The sequence below is a fragment of the Beta vulgaris genome, chromosome 3 (assembly GCF_026745355.1).
Source record: "Beta vulgaris subsp. vulgaris cultivar EL10 chromosome 3, EL10.2, whole genome shotgun sequence".
Classification (NCBI taxonomy): Eukaryota; Viridiplantae; Streptophyta; class Magnoliopsida; order Caryophyllales; family Amaranthaceae; genus Beta; species Beta vulgaris.
Genome location: NC_079204.1, coordinates 52,019,008 through 52,037,057, shown reverse-complemented (window position 1 = coordinate 52,037,057; position 18,050 = coordinate 52,019,008). Strand labels below are relative to the sequence as shown.

At 34.5% G+C, this 18,050-nt stretch overlaps 2 protein-coding genes across 2 annotated transcripts; one reads left to right on the top strand and one right to left on the bottom strand.

Moving 5' to 3' along the window:
• Nucleotides 1-2,585: 2,585 nt before the first annotated feature.
• LOC104889431 (protein EARLY RESPONSIVE TO DEHYDRATION 15) lies at nt 2,586-5,866 on the top strand. Its single transcript, XM_010674651.3, has 3 exons — nt 2,586-2,743; nt 4,829-5,203; nt 5,585-5,866. The coding sequence occupies exons 2-3, from the start codon at nt 4,870-4,872 to the stop codon at nt 5,638-5,640; spliced, it is 390 nt and encodes a 129-aa protein (XP_010672953.1). The 5' UTR covers nt 2,586-2,743; nt 4,829-4,869; the 3' UTR covers nt 5,641-5,866.
• Nucleotides 5,867-11,364: 5,498 nt separating this feature from the next.
• LOC104889430 (hypothetical protein) lies at nt 11,365-16,188 on the bottom strand. Its single transcript, XM_057393172.1, has 4 exons — nt 15,886-16,188; nt 14,442-15,782; nt 13,560-13,723; nt 11,365-11,977 (listed from the first exon to the last, which is right to left on the bottom strand). The coding sequence occupies exons 1-4, from the start codon at nt 15,998-16,000 to the stop codon at nt 11,636-11,638; spliced, it is 1,962 nt and encodes a 653-aa protein (XP_057249155.1). The 5' UTR covers nt 16,001-16,188; the 3' UTR covers nt 11,365-11,635.
• Nucleotides 16,189-18,050: the final 1,862 nt, after the last annotated feature.

The following is an 18,050-nucleotide window of genomic DNA, read 5'->3' as shown; positions in this document are numbered from 1 at the left end:
ATGAAAAAACTCATATTATGAGCTTTTTCTTTAGAGGATTAGGTAGAATTATGTTTAATGACTTTTTTTCCCCCTAATAATACTACTACACATATGTATTAAGATGTTTATAAAATTCATTTACACAAAAAAATGGCATTAAGCTTTTAGTAATCAGTTAATTTTTACCAAACACATTTATAAAAAAAAAAAAAATTGTCAAATCTGCTGAACAAAAAGTTAAAACTCTAACAGCAAACTCTAAACTCTATTTGCCAAACAGGGCCAGTGTCTATATATTTTTTGGTGTCTCAGAATATTGTGCTTATATTCTTTTCTATTAACTTGTTTGGACTAAATTATCTTCAAATTTTACACAATTTTTTCAAGATATTTCTATTTTTCTTTCAAAATTGGGGTAAACATTCATTGTTTTTTTAATTTTTGTAAAATAAAAAATAAAATAAAGAACTAGTTTCAACGTAAAAGTACCAAATAAACACTTTCTTAAATATTTTTTATTATAAATCCTTCCTACTACTCCTTATACTTTCCTTAATTCCTGTGAAAAATGAGAAGTAAGCACCATATTATTGGATGGAGGGAGTAATTTTTAGCCATGCTATACTCCTTATAATGACATTTTTCATTTATAAATATTTTACGTTAAAATGATAGCATTAACATATAAACTTGAAATCATGCAATCAAATCTTATACAAAATATTTTCTAATTATATTTTATATGTGTATTGTGTGGATTAAAAAAATCTAATGAAGAGTGCCATGCGCCACAATTCCTTGTTTAGAAACATCTTTAATATACATGGTTGCTAAATACAACCTCACTTTACTACTACAACCTTACAAAATATCTAAAATACCCTTAACCTTAAAACCCATTTCTTTCTCTAACTACTCCTCTCTCCACTCCCCTCTCTCTCCTTCTTCCTTCTTCCTTCTTCCTTATTCGTCCTCTTGAAGATGTTTCTGATTCAATATTAATTTGTACCCAATTCTCCATCATATGGGGCGATTTCTCCATTTCTCTCTCTAACTACTCCTCTCTCTCCATCTTCCTCTTCGTCCTTTTCAAATGTTGAACAAATTGGGGCTGATTCAAGAATAATTTGTATCCAATTCTCCATCTTTTGGGGCGATTTGCATGACTGATTGTGTTATTGGCTTCGTGCAATGCGAATTTGGTCTTGATTTTTAACCAAATTTCACGACTTTGGCGCAAATCGGTTAGTTCTAGGGTTTATTTTTTTGAAAATTTTGGCTGGTTGGCGCAAATTGATGTGTTTTGCTAATTTTTTGATTGATGCGTTATTCTGATTTTCTTATTGCTGATTTAATATTTCGTGCAAGGTGCACGAAACAGATTCAATTGTTTCGTGCAGATTGCACGAAACGGAATCATTTATTTCGTGTAGTCTGCACGAAACGGAATCATCTGTTTCGTGTAGTCTGCATGAAACGGAATCATCTGTTTCATGTAGTCTACACGAAACGGACTAATCATGCATTACGAATTTGCGGAAAAAATTCACAACTTGAATTGTAATTGCGAAAAAAATTCACGACTTCAATCATAATTACGAAATTTTTTTTACAACTTACATTAGATTGAAACTCAATTGGGTCAAAATTATGGTCCATTGAATATCAAATTAAAATTTATAGAGATCTTCAATGAAGTTTTTAATATCTAATAGTTAGAGAGAAGGAGAGAATATTTTTAGAGAGAGAAAGGGTTTTTAGAAAGAATATGATAAAAAGGATTTTTTGAGATTTTTTTAAGGCTGCGTTAGTAAAGTGAGGTTGCGTTTAGCAACACCCTTAATATATTATTACTTTATTAATACTCCCTCCGATCTTTATTAGTTTACCCGTTTCTTTTACACAAAGTTTTAGGAGAAACAATTTAGTGGGATATAGAAAAAAGAGAAACTATTCTTTTATGTTAAAGTTGAATGTATGTGTGATATAAAGTTAGTGGTCCCATTCCAAAATAGAAACAAAAGAAATGGGTAAATTAATAAGAGACATCGCAAAAAGAAATATGGGTAAATTAATAAGAGACATCGCAAAAAAAATATGGGTAAACTAATAAAAACTGGAGATAATAATATATAAGTAGATTTATACAATTTTGTGTGATGAAGTCAATTAAGATTTTACAATAAGTTAGGCTATGTTTAGTTCACCTGAAATTTTCTGATCCGAACTTATATCTGAACTTATTTTTTCTGATCTGAACTTATTTTTTCTGAACCGATCTGATTACAAGATCTTATAATTTAGATTTTTCTCAATCTATAAGAAAAAATATAGTCATGTGGGGTCTTGTTTGATTCGTCTCAATGAGTACTTTATTAATATTCAATTATTATAATTTTTACTAATATGTAATGAAAGATATTTAATAATAATAATGAGTTTTTAAAACTGATTGATCTGAACTTATTTTTTCTGATATGATCTGAATTTATTTTTTCTAATCTGATCTGAAATAAGCAAAAATAAGGTGAACTAAACATAGCCTTATTGTGAACACTGTGTATTTAAGTTTTATGATACAAAGTAAAATCAGTGGGCCGGATATCCAGTTCAGAAATATCCGGTTTAAATGCCGGCTATATATAATACGAATGTGCTCGCTCTCTTTTCCTCATTTTCTCTCTCCTCATTTCTTCGCTTCTTTGTCTGAATAGTTGCAGATATTTTTATCATCTTCCTCTCGAACTCTCGATTATTGAAGGTATAATTTATTTACTTTATTCGATTTTAGATTATATTTATTTTGTTTTTAGTTCGATCTGGTTGAGTATGTTTGAATTTATTGCGAAATTCATACTCTAAAGTCTAAAGTCAAGTTAGGTCGTTGATTGAATTTGAAGTGATTTTTTTCTAAATTTTTGATCTGATTTCGGAGTTTCTTGATTACTTTTCTGGTGATTCTTGATGCTTATAAACATGATTCTTTTAAATAATGAACTCATATCTAATCTTTGACTTACTTTTGGATTGATGTTTGTTGTAATCGTTTAACCAGTGGTTAATTTGGTTGATGATGCTATATTTTTGGACGATCTGTGTAAAATTTGCACTCTGGAAGTTTATGATCTTGATGTTAGTAACAGTGTTGATAGTCTTTTGTGAAGAGATGATATTCTTCAAGTGATTTTGAGTATAGACTTCGGTGAATTGTGTCGGATGATAGTTTTATGTGTTGATGGATTGAAGATGAGGCTTAGGTTTAAGCGGTCCAGATCTACGCGGACGTATACCTGAAAGTTGTGGTTTTTTGTTTGTTACATGTGTATATAAGAACGTTTGAGTTTGATTAGGTTTAGGTGTGGAGAAGATGGTTGCTTACTTTTTGATTTGGATGAGTTGGCTCCCTGGCTAGAATAAAAGTAGAATTATCGATGTAATCTGGTTTGATCGTCTGTGAAGAGAGAAGTTATGTGGCTTTATTTGAGGAAGTATTTGTGTTCGAAATTTGGAGAGCTTTTGATGAGGTTTTGTTGTTGTACTTGAGGCAGAGAGAAGTTGTGTGGCTTTTTAAGGGTCTATTCTTGTTGGAAATTTGGGAGCTTTTTTTATGAGACGTGGTTTCGTCTCTGTTTACTCTAGGAAATGCGTGTTGACTTGTCTCGGCAGGAAGAGACGGAGCTGTGGGCCGCTTTAATTTTGTAAGTTGGTCTTGAGGATTTCCAATTTCACTTAAAAGGTGGCGAAAGGAAGAAAGCAGAGGCAAAGTCTTCAGAATTAGGTTGCTTATGTTAAGTGTTAGAAGTACTTGGCTTCATGTGATGGAAATGTGAATTTCAAGATAGTTTGTTGTGTGGAATTTTGCGCTATAATCTGTGGGTAAGGTGGGTTTTAAGATGGTTCGTTGCTTAAGTAGTAATTCTGTTTTGATTGCACCATAAGATCTTCTTGTCGTCAAATCGTATTTGAGGGAACTGTGTGCTATTGGTTTGATTGTGTTGAGATCCTTGATTCTGATTATGGCTCTAATATTTTCTGTTCCAAATGCCTCTCAAGGGGAATAGAAAAGTCATGCTGAATTAATGCAACCATCTGTATGGCTGTATATATGATGTAGCTTCTAAAGTGTGAGCTCATGTGAGAATATTTGGTAACATATTGTGATCTCCTATGCGGGGACCTTTGGAGGTCATGAATAAAGGGATGATGATTTGTTTTGAATTTATGTAGGATGTACCTATTTTTCTCCTTTGACTTCTATTACCACTTTTACGGAGCAGTGTGTATATGAGTGGCCGAGTGGGATGAAACTGGAAAAAATAAAATAAACACATACTTTAAGGCAGTAAGCTGCTGTCATTTTTCGTAAACGGCCGAAGAGAACATATCTTTGCCGGAATAATAAATTCCACGCAAAGCTAATAACATTAATTCCTTCAATTTCTTGGTCAAATATTCAAACAGAACATTCCTTGCCGGTGTAGTAATTAACACACTACTTCACTAACATTCCTTTTAATAAACTATCTACAATTTACAAATGTGTTTCAGGAAATAATCTATCACATGATCATAAGGGTTATCCAGAAAAATTTAAGACAATTAGATAATGCTGATGACTAATTCATGATCTTGAGATTGCAGATTTTCACTGTTGTTTCTCAACTCAGTATCCCGTTATCGGGTGTTTTAAGTGATGATGATTATTATATGGCATTTGTGTATGTGTTTCTACTGGTTTTGAGTTATTGCTAGATTATGATAGCTTGTTTTTATTTTAATGAAAGCTATTGATGTCTTTGCTTCACTATAACTGATGGTTTTCGGTTCTTTATTCAACCCTATGCAGGCAGCTTTCTAAAATTTTTCTAAGGGAACATTTTGGTGAAGATGGCTCTAGTCTCAGGTGTAAGGTCGACGCTGAATCCTAATGCTCCATTGTATATCCCCGCTGCTTTTCGACAGGTGGAGGACTTCTCCCCCGAATGGTACAATTTGATCACTACATCAATGTGGTTCCGTGACTATTGGCTCAGCCAACACCAGGAAGCTGAAATGTTGTATGGCAACAATGTGGGCAGCATTGAGGAGAATGACGTTCTTGACTTGCTTCCCGATGAAATCGATCTTGGTGTTGATGAAGAGTTGTTGGTCATGGAGTCTCAGTTTGAAGAGTTCATCAAATCTAACGGGTCTCAGGAAAGCAAGCTTTTACCCAGAGAAAGTAATTACTATTTCTCTGATTAGTGGTTAATTTGATTTTTTAAATTGAGCTTCATCTTGCCTATATAGGATATCAAAATTTATATCCCTACATCCAGAACAACTTCTCTAGGTTAGGTGGAAGTTCAAGCATCAGGATGTTCATCCTACACCTTGTGTGATTTTTCACCTTTCCACCCTCTCATCCGTCACATGATCATATAGGATGGAGAAAGTGAGTGTAAAGTTACACTCTGGTGTAGGATGAGAATTGCAGTTTACTTCATGCAATTCTTCTTTCGAAAAATCTTGCTGCTAAACTAGCTATTTTCAGTTTCCATCATAACTTGATTGGATGTCCTCTAACTTTGGATACTTACATGATTGTTTCCGCCATTTGTAGGCTTGGTCGATGCAAAGACAGGGTTCACATATCTGGAAAAGCCCGTTCAGAAGTAGAGAGTCATACGTGGGAGCAAAGTTTGCTCTTCTAACATTATGATCCTCCTTCTTTAGTTGTAATTTCTGTACAGAGCCAGGTTGAAGCTCTTGTATGAGTCGTTATTAATGCCTTTTGTTTTCCCCAGAAGATCAAGAGACTTTTTAAGCAAGGGTAGAATGTAGAAAAAGAGAAAGATGTATGATAACTTTTTTTTTTTTTTTTCAAATGAAGCGATTACTTCTATATCGGTCCCTATTTTTCTTCTCATTTGGTAGAAAATTGATCTCTTTTACAGGCATCTGGTGAAGTTATAGTGTGATGGATCATAGTCATATTCATAGATATGAATCTGATAATGTTCCAACATTTCCAATATGGGGTATGGAAAAAGGTCCATTATGGATTTGTGGTAGTTTAGCTCCTTCCTATGTGCGTTTTTGTGGGAGTTGGAAAGCCTCTGAAAACCTGGTTTGATTTGGTTCTATCCCTTTTCCGTGTTTTCCTCTTGTTGCATAAACCTTTGATGAGATTTTCGAATGTGTCAAATGAGATGCATCATTAAGATATACTTCACCAAACTTGGTACTTTGAGGTGTTTTGTTCCTAACATTATGTTTCTCCTTATCCTTTTTCTCACTTTCTTTTCGACTAACACAGAGAAAAGATACACAAACTAAAGTAGTTTGATAGAGAGTCGTGGACTAAACAGAGAATAGATAATTTAATTAAATAGATGTTTCACCAAAGTATTTGTTTTTTAGGGGGAGATGTTTCACCAAATAGGCAAATATCATGCAGTTATACTTTTTTAACCAAAAACTCCTCAATCTTTCAAAATTTTACCATGTAACTCCTTCATTTAAATGAAAAAAGGGGTAAAATAGAACATTTAAACTAAACATCAAACATCAGTTTTTTTAGAAAACAAAATATAAAGACAGTTTTTCTACCCACTTCATTTTCTTTTCTACTTCATTTGTTATCATACATTATTGCACGCATTGCGTGCATGTAAGACTAGTAAGTTATAGCTGAAACTGATAAGGTGGTGAAACTGATAAAGTAACTGATTAATTTAATTGTTTGGTAGAACTAGTTGCATAAGGTAATTAATTATTTAAATTTTGTAATTTCTTTATCGTATAATTCAACACTAATTTACCATATTAAATATGTTTGTATGATCATTTTCCCATTTGTTATTAATTTCATATGTGAACTTAACAATTAACACTATATCTCCTCCAAAAATTCCAACTTTCAGAAGACGTCCATCACAAAGAAAGCCCATTGGCAGTTTCGCCCCTATTCATCGATGCCATTGTTAAATGCCCATTGCTGCAAGAAACCATCAACCTTCCTTAAAAAAAAATTCTCTTCTACGAAACCTTCTGCGATCAACTCACCGAAACCTTGCAGAGAGAAACATTATTTTCCAAGATTTTAGGTACCTGATTTTAGGCACCTGTTTTTGAGTTCACTCATGGTACACCCGGGTGTACCATGAGCATGGTACACCCAGAGGTATTTTTGTAATAAATTAGAACTTAAGTGTTCATTTGACACCAAATTTGCTCATATGGGCATTTTGGTCATTTACTCATTTGCTCATTTTGTTCATTTTGTAATAAAAGTGTTTGCTCATTTTCTGAAATGAGTAGAAATGTTTGCTCATTTGTTTATTTTGCTCATTTACTCATCTGTTCATTTTGCTCATTTGGAGAAAATAGTCTTGGGTGTACCATGAGCATGGTACACCCAGGTGTACTATAAATATTCTCCCTGTTTTTGGAACGTTGTATTTTTTACCTTGTCAATATCAGTCATTTTAGGAACTGAAATTTTATTTTAGATATTTCCCAAACACATTTAATTCATTTTAGCACCTAAAAGTTTTAGCAACTTATCATTTTAGGCACCTAAAATGCCTCCCCAAACAGAGCCATTACATACTCTTTGTGACTGGCGATTGATGGCTTTTCAGTCATTAATTCTAATTCTGTTACTAAATCATGATTAATCTTTGTGTGACTTGTTTATCTTAAAAGATAACTAATGAGATACCTTTTTATGGTCCTTTTCTCTCTACTCTTTGAGTTGTGGGATTGATTGAAATAGGTTAAGAGGGAATCGATGAATTGAAGTAATTAATGCAGTTCAGTTGGGGGCAGTATCAGATCCAGGAATTGAGCCATGTGAGTTCGGAATACTCTATCATAATCTGTGGATGGTAAATGCGTTAAGCTTCCGAAATATTGTAACATACCCATCACAACCCTCGTTAGATCTAATGGCCAAAGTATTGAGAACTTAAAACTTAAGAGTGGTGGGTCTATATCCGGGATATACCGGGTCTTCTAGAGTTTGGAGGTAATATAAAAAAGATTTGGGGTAAAAGCAGAAATAAAAAAGAACACGTAAAATATTATTTGTACCATATTTCTGAACAAATTAGAAAGACATGGATGATAAAAAAAATTGAACTAAAATGAAAGAGATTTAGGGGTAAAAGCAAATTTGCAGCTTGCAATGTTTCTCTTTTTGTTAGTTTTTATCTTTTGTGGCATTATAGAGTGTGACATTATAGATGGTATATTTACGAGTTTAAGTCGCGAAAAGTTTATAATGATATCAGGTTAATTCAAACTTATTTGACTGGATCAGACAGAAAAATGTTTGGTCTCAATTCGAACTCAAATTCATCGGATTTAAAAATGTCTAGGGTGTAAATGGACTGCGGAAAGTCCAGAGTCCAATTTTGATTTATTGGACTTGATCGGACCGAAAAATGTTTGGATTGAATTCAGACTCAATTTTTCGAGTTTAAATATTAGATTTATTCATGTTCTTACCATAATTCATGTTATATTTCTTATTATATTAAATTTATAGGCTTTTCATAACTTCTTTATTGTCACTGACTCCACAAATTTTTTTTAAAAAAGTATTATTCATATGCTATTGTTCACTAAAAAAAATTGTATTATTATAGGTTTTATAAATCAATCTTATTTATTTTGAAGTATATTTTGAGCACTTTTCAATGGCATATAAATCATAAAATTTAAAATGATGGAGCAAAAGTTATAGTCAATTTAAATTATATATTTTTTAGGTTGTTTAATAAAAATCAAACTCTAATTTTCATTACCAAAAACTATATATGAACCATTATCGCTATATAACTAGTTTTTTTACTCTTGCAAAATGCACGAGATATTTGTATTTCAAATTTGTTGAATAATGCATGTTTTTTAAAATGATTGTGTTCAAATATGATAAATTATATGTAAGATTTGAATCTAATGCATTTACAATTGCTTTGATTTAGTAACTATGAGTAGTAAAATGTAATCACATGTAGCATAAAATAAAAGGAAAATAGTAATTAAACACATTAAATTAGGGTTTTGCTAAACAACGCCCTAAAATTTCCTACTAACGCCATAAATACGGTATTTTTATACCGTATCTATACCCTTACATTTCTTTTATCTCTCCTCCCTCTTGACTCACTCCCCCAACCCCACCTTCTCCAATTTCAAAAGTTCCCACCACACCACCACCACCACCACTACCATCTTCTTCTCCACAGCACAACCAGCGCCACCGTATCCCGACACACCACCACCACCGTCTTCTTCTCTCCTCTGTTTTTTCTTAAATTTTTTTTAAAAAAAAGGGGGGAGCCCACCAAGGACACCTCCACCAGTGGTGGGGCGTCCTTGGTGGGCGCCCCCCTTTTTTCTGATTTTTTTTTAAAAAAAAATAGGTAGGCGTACATCATGGACGCCCCACCACCGATGGAGGCGTCCATGGCAGGCGATCGAGCGCCTGCCACGGACGCCTACCTATTTTTTTTTAAAAAAAATTCATTGTAACAGAATAAAACAGAGGAGAGGAAGGTGTGGGGCTACGATGATTGTGCTGTGTCGGTGGTGGTGCACTGGTGCGGCGGCAGAGGTGCGGCAGCAGTGGTGAACTTTGTCAACTTGTTTGGTTTTTTTCCCCCTCTTTTTTCACAAAAAAAAACATTGTGGGAGGTGGTAGTGGTGGTGGTGGTGGAGGGGGGCGTGAAGGTGATGGTGGTGTGGAAGAAGAAGGGGAAGTGAGGAAAGAGGAGAAAATGAAAAAAAAGAAATGAAAAATACAAAAATACAGTATTTTATACAAATATATGGCGTTAGTAGGAAATTCTAGAGCGTAATTTAGCAAACTAGTTAAATTATTGTGTTAATAAGTTAATATATTTACATATGTAATCTTACAAGACGGAAGCAAAATTAAGTTATCTATTTAGTTTTTTTTTTTTTGAATAGTAAAATTAATTCATTAATAAAAAGTCATACGACATCTACATAAGCAATCGAATCAAACAAATACATAAGTTGAATCAAACAAAAATTTCCTTCATAAAAACTACGATCGTCAAACAAATCTTGCAATGTGGAACATCTCCCGCTTATATCGCTGGAAAATACAGCCTTGTTGGAGAGACAATCTAACGATCCCTTGTAGTCGTGAGGATGATTTCCGTCGGATTCATCTGACCGTATTCGAAAAATTGATAACCTTTGAGATCCCGCATAATTCTTCACCAACAAAATAATTTCACGACAATCCATTAGATCTAGTATCCCGGATTGTAACCTGTAGAAATTCCCCTCTAAAAGAGGAGAAAAACCCTGTCTTTCGAAGGAGGTCGAAAAACCTTGTCTTTCGAAGGAGATCGAAAAACCTTTTCTTACGAAGGAGATCGAAAACCCTGTCTTTCGAGGGAGAAATTGTTATTGGAAACCTAAAAACAAATAAAAAAGCAAAGGTGGGGGCTTTCCAACGGTAAAAACCGATGGAAGCCCCTTTAAAAATCAACAATGGAGGCTAGGGTTTTTGAAAGTAGAGAGGAGAGAGGGGAGAGAGGGGAGAGAGAAAAAAAGGGTAAGTTATCTATTTAGTTAACGGTTGTAAAGTGTGACTTGTCTAATTAAATGGACAAATATATATGACACTCAACTACTCCTTTGGATCAGGCAAATTTGTGGGCAAGCCTATAATTTCTCTTTTTTCTTCCTTCTTACCCCTCATTTTTATCTTTCCTTTACCGTGCTTTCCACTAACTTTATTTTCTACGCTCCCTAATTTTATAGGGATTATGACATACAAACGTAAACCATCCTCTTAAACTAACCACATATCTATAGACACCAAATTTTAAAACCCTATTACGATTAATAATTGAAAAGGATAATTTTAAAAAATCCGACGAAACCATCACGGGCGCGCTCCACTATGTTGTGCGCCCCACATCGAGCCCATATTCCCCATGCAGATTTTTCGATATCTGAAATACGACATCAAGTGAAGCCGGTGGCTGTAATGATTGAAATGTATCTTTCATTTCAACGGAAATGATACACCTAATGGCCCGTTTGGTAGTCGTCAATAAATTGTGATAATGGGAATAAATTTTAAGTCTAATTTTATTAGGGAAGCACGCTTAAAATCTCCATGGGAAGACATTTTTTTCTCCATGGACAAACAATCTCACCCCTAAACTTGTGTTTTGTTTCCTCACTCATTACCACCTACAAGGTAGTATTGAATGGGAATGGAAATTCAAGAAGCAAGTAGACACTTTAGGATAAATTAGCATTACCATGGGAATAGACAATGATATTTTTCACAAATTTACACACATATCCATTCCCATTACCACCATTTATGACCAATACCAAACGGGCTATAAAAGTTAATATGTCTCAACAGTCGAACAGCATTTACAATTACTCGATATGACTAATGCCAAACTATAGCATTAAGCCAAAATGATCCTCAATTACAACAACAACAAAAAACTCACACTGATATATGCAGCTCGAACCAACAAAATCTCGATGCTCAACTGAGAGATACAGCAGGTTATCTACTATCTAGTAAATGCATTAACAACATTCAGAAACCTGTTGAGCTTGCGTTGCCTTCAAAAAATAAACAAAGATACATATATGCTAGTCATGCAGTCACATATTCACTCTCTTCTTCAAGCCGCTGCCTTTTCTGATCTTCTAGTTTACTTTGGTTGCCAAGAGCATCAGATATAGCTTGGGGTAACCAAAACCCAGGTCGCTCAAGATAAGGAGCACGGTCAAGAGCTAAAGGTTCACGTAAGACAACTTCAACAGAATCATATGTCCGTAGCTTTAGGGTTGCGTCGCCTTTCAGACCCAAAGAAAGCCAGCCTAATCCAGCTACTGCAATGTCAGAACTATTTACATCCCAGCTTGTTCCAGTCACTTTAAATTCTCTCTCTGTCCAACTCCCCATTTCTGAGAGTCGATCAGTGCCAATTGGAGGCTGAGAAAAGATCAAGCCAAAAAATTAAGAAAAGGGTTAGTTGCAACTTGCAAGTTCCACGAAGTATTAACATCCATAAAATGAGAAAACTGAAATCTCAGTCAAAGGTTTACGAGTTCTGATAATTACTAATGTAGGTTCCAGGAACTAAAATAAAAATGTTAAGTTCATAATAGAAGGAATGGTAATGTATTAATTATGAAAGAAAATAAACTTCCCCCTCTATGACTAGCCTTGTTTCCTCCATTCACATTGAAACTTAGATTCTCAAATGCTTTATGAATGCCTTACTCAAATGCTTCTAAGAAGACATGGAAGTACGCATATCCTATAGTAATGTAAGGCGAAGGTAATTGCTGAACCCATTTGAATTTACTTCTATTGTCTTTCGCATCTTTATCCCGTATATATCTCGAGATAAACAAACAGCTCCTCATCTATATTGTGAGGACGTACCTGGGTCTTACATGTTAATCATATACACCAGACTGGTGGAATTTGAGGTGAAGAATAAAGTGTCCTTTTAAGATAAAAGGGAAAGGTCTTGCTTAGGAATACGATATACCTTGCATACACACAGAAATTTACGACTTAAATGTAACGTCTCAACTATCACATATGCTGCATTGACACTCACATTCTAGAAATGAGTTTGGGCTTCACAGAGTTTGCAACTCAAAGTTGAAGGCATGTTCCAAAACAATATTGACATTGGAAGAAAAGATTTTAAAGAGAACAATGATTTTTATCAATTCAGATCTCAATAACATTTCTTGCAAACCATGTTTTCACAGCTTTGCATAATGTGTAAGGTAGATTAAAAAACAGTCTGTTTGAAATTATCGGGGTTAAGGCTATAAAAGCTTCCTTACAGTTGCTTGCGTAAGACTGGGTATATACGATAATTTCTTCCACTCTCCCCCTCCGGTAAGAGGCCTGCTTGAGGTACTGAGGTATAGTATGGTGATTTTTCGTATGCTGAAGGAATTTTACAAATATACTAGATTGTCTTTCCTCCTAATACATATTGCAAGTAACGTAGCTATAGCCTATAGGTAAGATCTTTTATAAGAATCAAGACTGTTAATAAAATATGCTAAACAATAGTTGATACATCAACGGTTTTTGTTTTTATGTCACTTATCTGGCTTGAAATGAATAACACTTATGACAAAAGGTAAAACTCATTAACTGGTGATGTTAGAATGATACGGCCACAAGGCCCACACCTTCCCCCCTCCCTTAAGCTCAACCAGTAAGTAATTATCAATAGGATGTCAGATTTTCACACCACTCCTGTGCAGGATTTGAGCTCACCATCAAGCCTGACAGTATGAAATTATTTTGGCAATCTACAAGAAGTGCAATTGTACAACAATGCCACATTCAAATGGTACTCGTCCACTCAAGAAAGGTTTAGATATCCAAATATTCCAAAGGCTCACTCATGTAGCGAACAACAATCGTGTTTAGCCATCAAATGTATTCATACTGTTTTTCACCAAGATTATATAGACAGGCAACAAATGAACCAAAAAGAAGGGAAACATGGTACAAGACAAAAATAGGCTGAAATGCTTACTTGTAATCTGATACCAGCATGCTTTATCCAGGTTTCATCAGCATTTTCACTCTTTCCTAAATGAAGAGACACATTTGGTGATGCCCAGACTGTCACATAAATTGTCTGGACCGATGCCTGGACAAGGTCCAGTCTCACTAAACCACCAACATGTATTGTTTGCCCTGCCTGCAACATTTCATGCAAGGTCATCATATAGTACACAGCTCTACAAGCATGATGCAAGAGATTAGTATCACAGCAATAATAGTAAGTCAGGAGCAAGTATACAGCAATGCATTTAGCTTAACAGAAGGACCCATCCAAACAAATGGTTGTACAAGCCATATTAGGCTCACATCCATCAAATGATAAAACACTATATTCATAAAGTTACTAATTCTTGTATTTGATAAAACAGCTTACAGTTCTAATATTTTTGGGTGCTGTCATGCACAAAACAATCTCGAAGGGAGCGTAGTAGAAACTACCCCACCCCCTTTACCCCTAGTGAGCTTTAAACTCAAGGCCTCGAGTACAGAGAGAAAGCTATAACTATCTGACTTCCCCTTACTACTCAATAGCTTATGGTTTCAAACCCTCAATCAAGTAGTCAACTCAACAACATTTTTTTCGGAAGATGAATCATTGCAAACATAAGCAACACAGTTTACCTGCATGATTAACAGCCAAAATATTCATCTAACAAATAATTTTAATAGTTATCATGCAGGTAACCATAGATAATGACTTAATGTATTGATTCAAACAACTGGACATTGGTGTAGATTATGTGAAATACATGCTCAAAGTTGTTCGACAATTCAGTAATATAGCAGTGAATCCCATATATTTGGATGAGGCCTTGAATGAGAATGAATTCAGAAAATTTTAGAACAGAACTTGCCTTAATTCTATAACTCCGAGGTCTCAGTTCTTTTCGTATCTCGATCATTTTCTGTTCTTCTCTAGTTAATCTCAAGGACATCAGGTATGGATGCAAGAGCCCAGGAGTGTCGTACATCTTGGCCTTGCCAGACAAAACTCCTCCAACTCTTAGTATACCAAGCGTTGTCCCAGGAACTGCTGCTTCAGTAAGTTTTGTAACTTTAGCTCCTTCTTTCTTTGCAAATGTGTTAATCAGGGTAGATTTACCAGCATTTTGAGCCCCAATTACCCAAACATGCCCTCGAGGGCCAGCCGACTCCTTGATGGAGGCTAGCAAATTCCTCACCCCCAAATCCTTTCTAGAACTAACCAAATACACGGCATTAAGCTTTGGAGCTCCTGCAGCCCTTGCACGATGACGAACCCATCTATCTAACCTAGTAGGTGAAATTTCAGATGGAAGGAGATCAACCTTTGTGGCAACCAAGACAAGTTTAGGTAACTTTTTGCTAAACTTAGCATCATGCTTTCCCTCCAAAGCCTTGAACAAAGACCGTGCAGCGCGTTTTGGAAATGACCCATCAAAATCAACACAATCAACAACCATGACAACCACCGTAGAATCTGCTGTCGAGGGTTTCATCAAACGGGTACTAATCAATCTATCAAAGTCGAAATCAGGTATCAAATTCTCTGCTGTTTGATTTTTCACATGCCCATAATTCCTCAAAGAATGACACCTAGCACAAACTGTAACTACATCCCTCTCTTTCTGAGCTTCCCTAGCCAACCTCTTCCTCTCCGCTTTCGACAATCTCTTCTTCTTATTCTCCTTCTCCTTCAATACCTCCTCGGTTACATTACCATATCCAACACCAACTGGATAGAACCCATCCAAAGCCGCCAAGTCGTCCTCCTCCCATTCATCACTATCCCAATCCTCCATACCCACATCACTTTCCTCTCCATCACTAATTCCCAAACTACCCTCAATTTCATCCTCCACACCCACATCTCCTTTCTCTCCATCACTCATTCCCAAACTACCCTCGATTTCATCCACAAAACCCTCTTCTTCTTCATCAAAAAAACCCTCAATTCCCTCATCATCAACCTCCACCTTCCTCTTCTTATAAAACCCAGGATGATTTGGGTCTTTATCTTGCATATAAACCCCACAACCTGGACAAACATGCCCCAAATTCTCATCCTCATCTCTCCCCTCACTTAACACAACCTTCACACCATTCTTTCTTGAATTATTTCCATTAATAACCTCAAAGTTTTTAGCTTTTGTATGACCCTTTACTGATAAACATACAATTGAGGTTTCTTTGTTGTTTTTTCTGTTGAACCCTGAGAATCATATATAAATTTCAAGGAAGTGGGTATGCACAGAATTTTATGAAATAGAAGAGTAAATGAAGAAACTAATAGTTAAAGGGAGAGTTAAGCTTACCTGTGAGAAATGGATATGTTGAGATTATGTTACGTTCAGCCGAAATATCTCTGGAATTGCAGAGCTTTGTGTTTTGAAGTGAAGGAAGAGAGGAAGCTGATAATAAGATTGCCATTGTTGGAATTGGGATTTGGGTCTATTGACCCTTTTGCAGTTGTTTCTTCCTTCCACAACTGGTAATTGATATGGGTATTGGGTAATGGCCTAATGGGAGTCGTTAATTGGAGAAACCCGGAGACTGTGGTTTCCTTGCCCGGATATGGGCAGCCTTGCTAATTACCAATCCTTATTTTTCCGGAGGTGTGGGAGTAAATTTGTGTTCTTTTGAACTTATTTTCAGTTTAGCTCAATTCAGTTAATTTTAATTTAGTTCAGTTGATTTTTTTTGTAGTTCAGTTTTTCTCAGTCTAAAAAAATAGGATCTAATTATATTATCACGAGGTCTAATAATGATATCAGCTTTCGGGATATATTCATATATCCATGAATTTGGCTAACAACAAATATAATAGAAGTTATTGCTATTTTCATATCATTTTTGTCGTGTTAGTTTTATTAGTTTTTGCGTAATGTGTCTGAGGGAAGGAAATCGGAATGCAAAAGCTCTTTAAGAAATGTGAATATCGAGGTAAGTATGGGTGCCTCATCTCTCATAATTTCGAGTGCAGATGCATCAATACATGACGAAATCAACAGTTTGAACGGATGAGTTTGTTTGTAAGGAGAAGAAGACTGGTTGGAAAAAAGGTACAAGCAAAGAGAAAATGAGTTTGTTTGTAAGGAGAAGAAGACTGATTGGACGAGACGATGTCAAGTCTATCTCTAGTTCCAAAAGAAGGTTCGGGAAAGAAGATAAACGAATGTAATGCCTCTTAAGTAGGATCCAAACAAAGCAGTAATGTTCCACCTTTATTAGATATCTCTTATCATATTCGAGAAAAACATGTTAATTTGGTTTGCGCTATTTTCATGTATATCTCGATAGTTATCACACTCAAATTAAGGAATCCCTTAACTTTGCAACTGGTGCTAGCATTAATAGGTCCTAAGTGTTGTTTGTTTTCATTTATGCAAATTTTATCAGTATTTGTGTATCTCAACTTGCTTACATATATTCTAATTATTTCACTTTTGGTAAAAAAAAGCAACTATAGTTGACAACGTCGCACTTACTTTATGTTAATAAAACCATCATTAATTACTCAAATTGCCTCGTAAAGTTGCGTTTACTTTATTAAGGATTTACTTATCCATACTCTAGTTTAATCCTCTATGCTAAACTACTTTTTTTTTTCTAACAAACCATGCCCAAACTCATTGTTGTAGTACAAAAAGTATTTGTCATTATACTTTAATTTCTAGATTTATTATTGTGATATATAAATTTTATATTTTTAATGTTCAGTGAATATTGTATCTGAGTCTATTATTAAGTAGTATCCCAATAATTCGTATGACTAACAATAGCTAATACATTTTTAATATGAAAAATACCCGAATAATACTTTAAGAAAGTAGAAATAGCTGCAGGATAGAAAGAATAGAGAAAAATATGAGTGTCAGCCACACTTACGTTGTTCATGCAAAATCAAACTCCAATTTTAGCTTATCTAGAACTCCTTATATATTTAAATCTATGTAGAACTCTATTTTTGTAAAAGAGTTATCGTTATCCAAAACTCCTTTTATGTATTTAAATATATGTAGGACTCTCTTTGTTGAAATATTTAAAATAAAAATGAATGACATGACAATTCTATGTGGCACTCTCTATTTCATAAGTTGTAGAACTATATTGTAAATGAATTTTATTTCGGAGCATATTTCGAGCACTATCCAATGGAACAAAAATTAATAATATTTCAAATTACGTAGCAAAAGTTATACACAATTTATATAATATAATAATTTAAGTTGTTCATGCAAAAACAAACTCTAATTTTTGCTTATTTAGAACTTCACATGTGTATTTAAATCTATGTAGAACTCTATTTTTAAAATATTAAAAATAAAAATTAATAATATGAAAATCCTATGTGGCACTCTCTATTTCATAAGCTGTAGAACTATATTGTAAATGGATCTTATTTCAGAGCATATTTCGAGCACTATCCAATGAAACAAAAATTATAATATTTCAAATTACGTAGCAAAAGTTATACGCA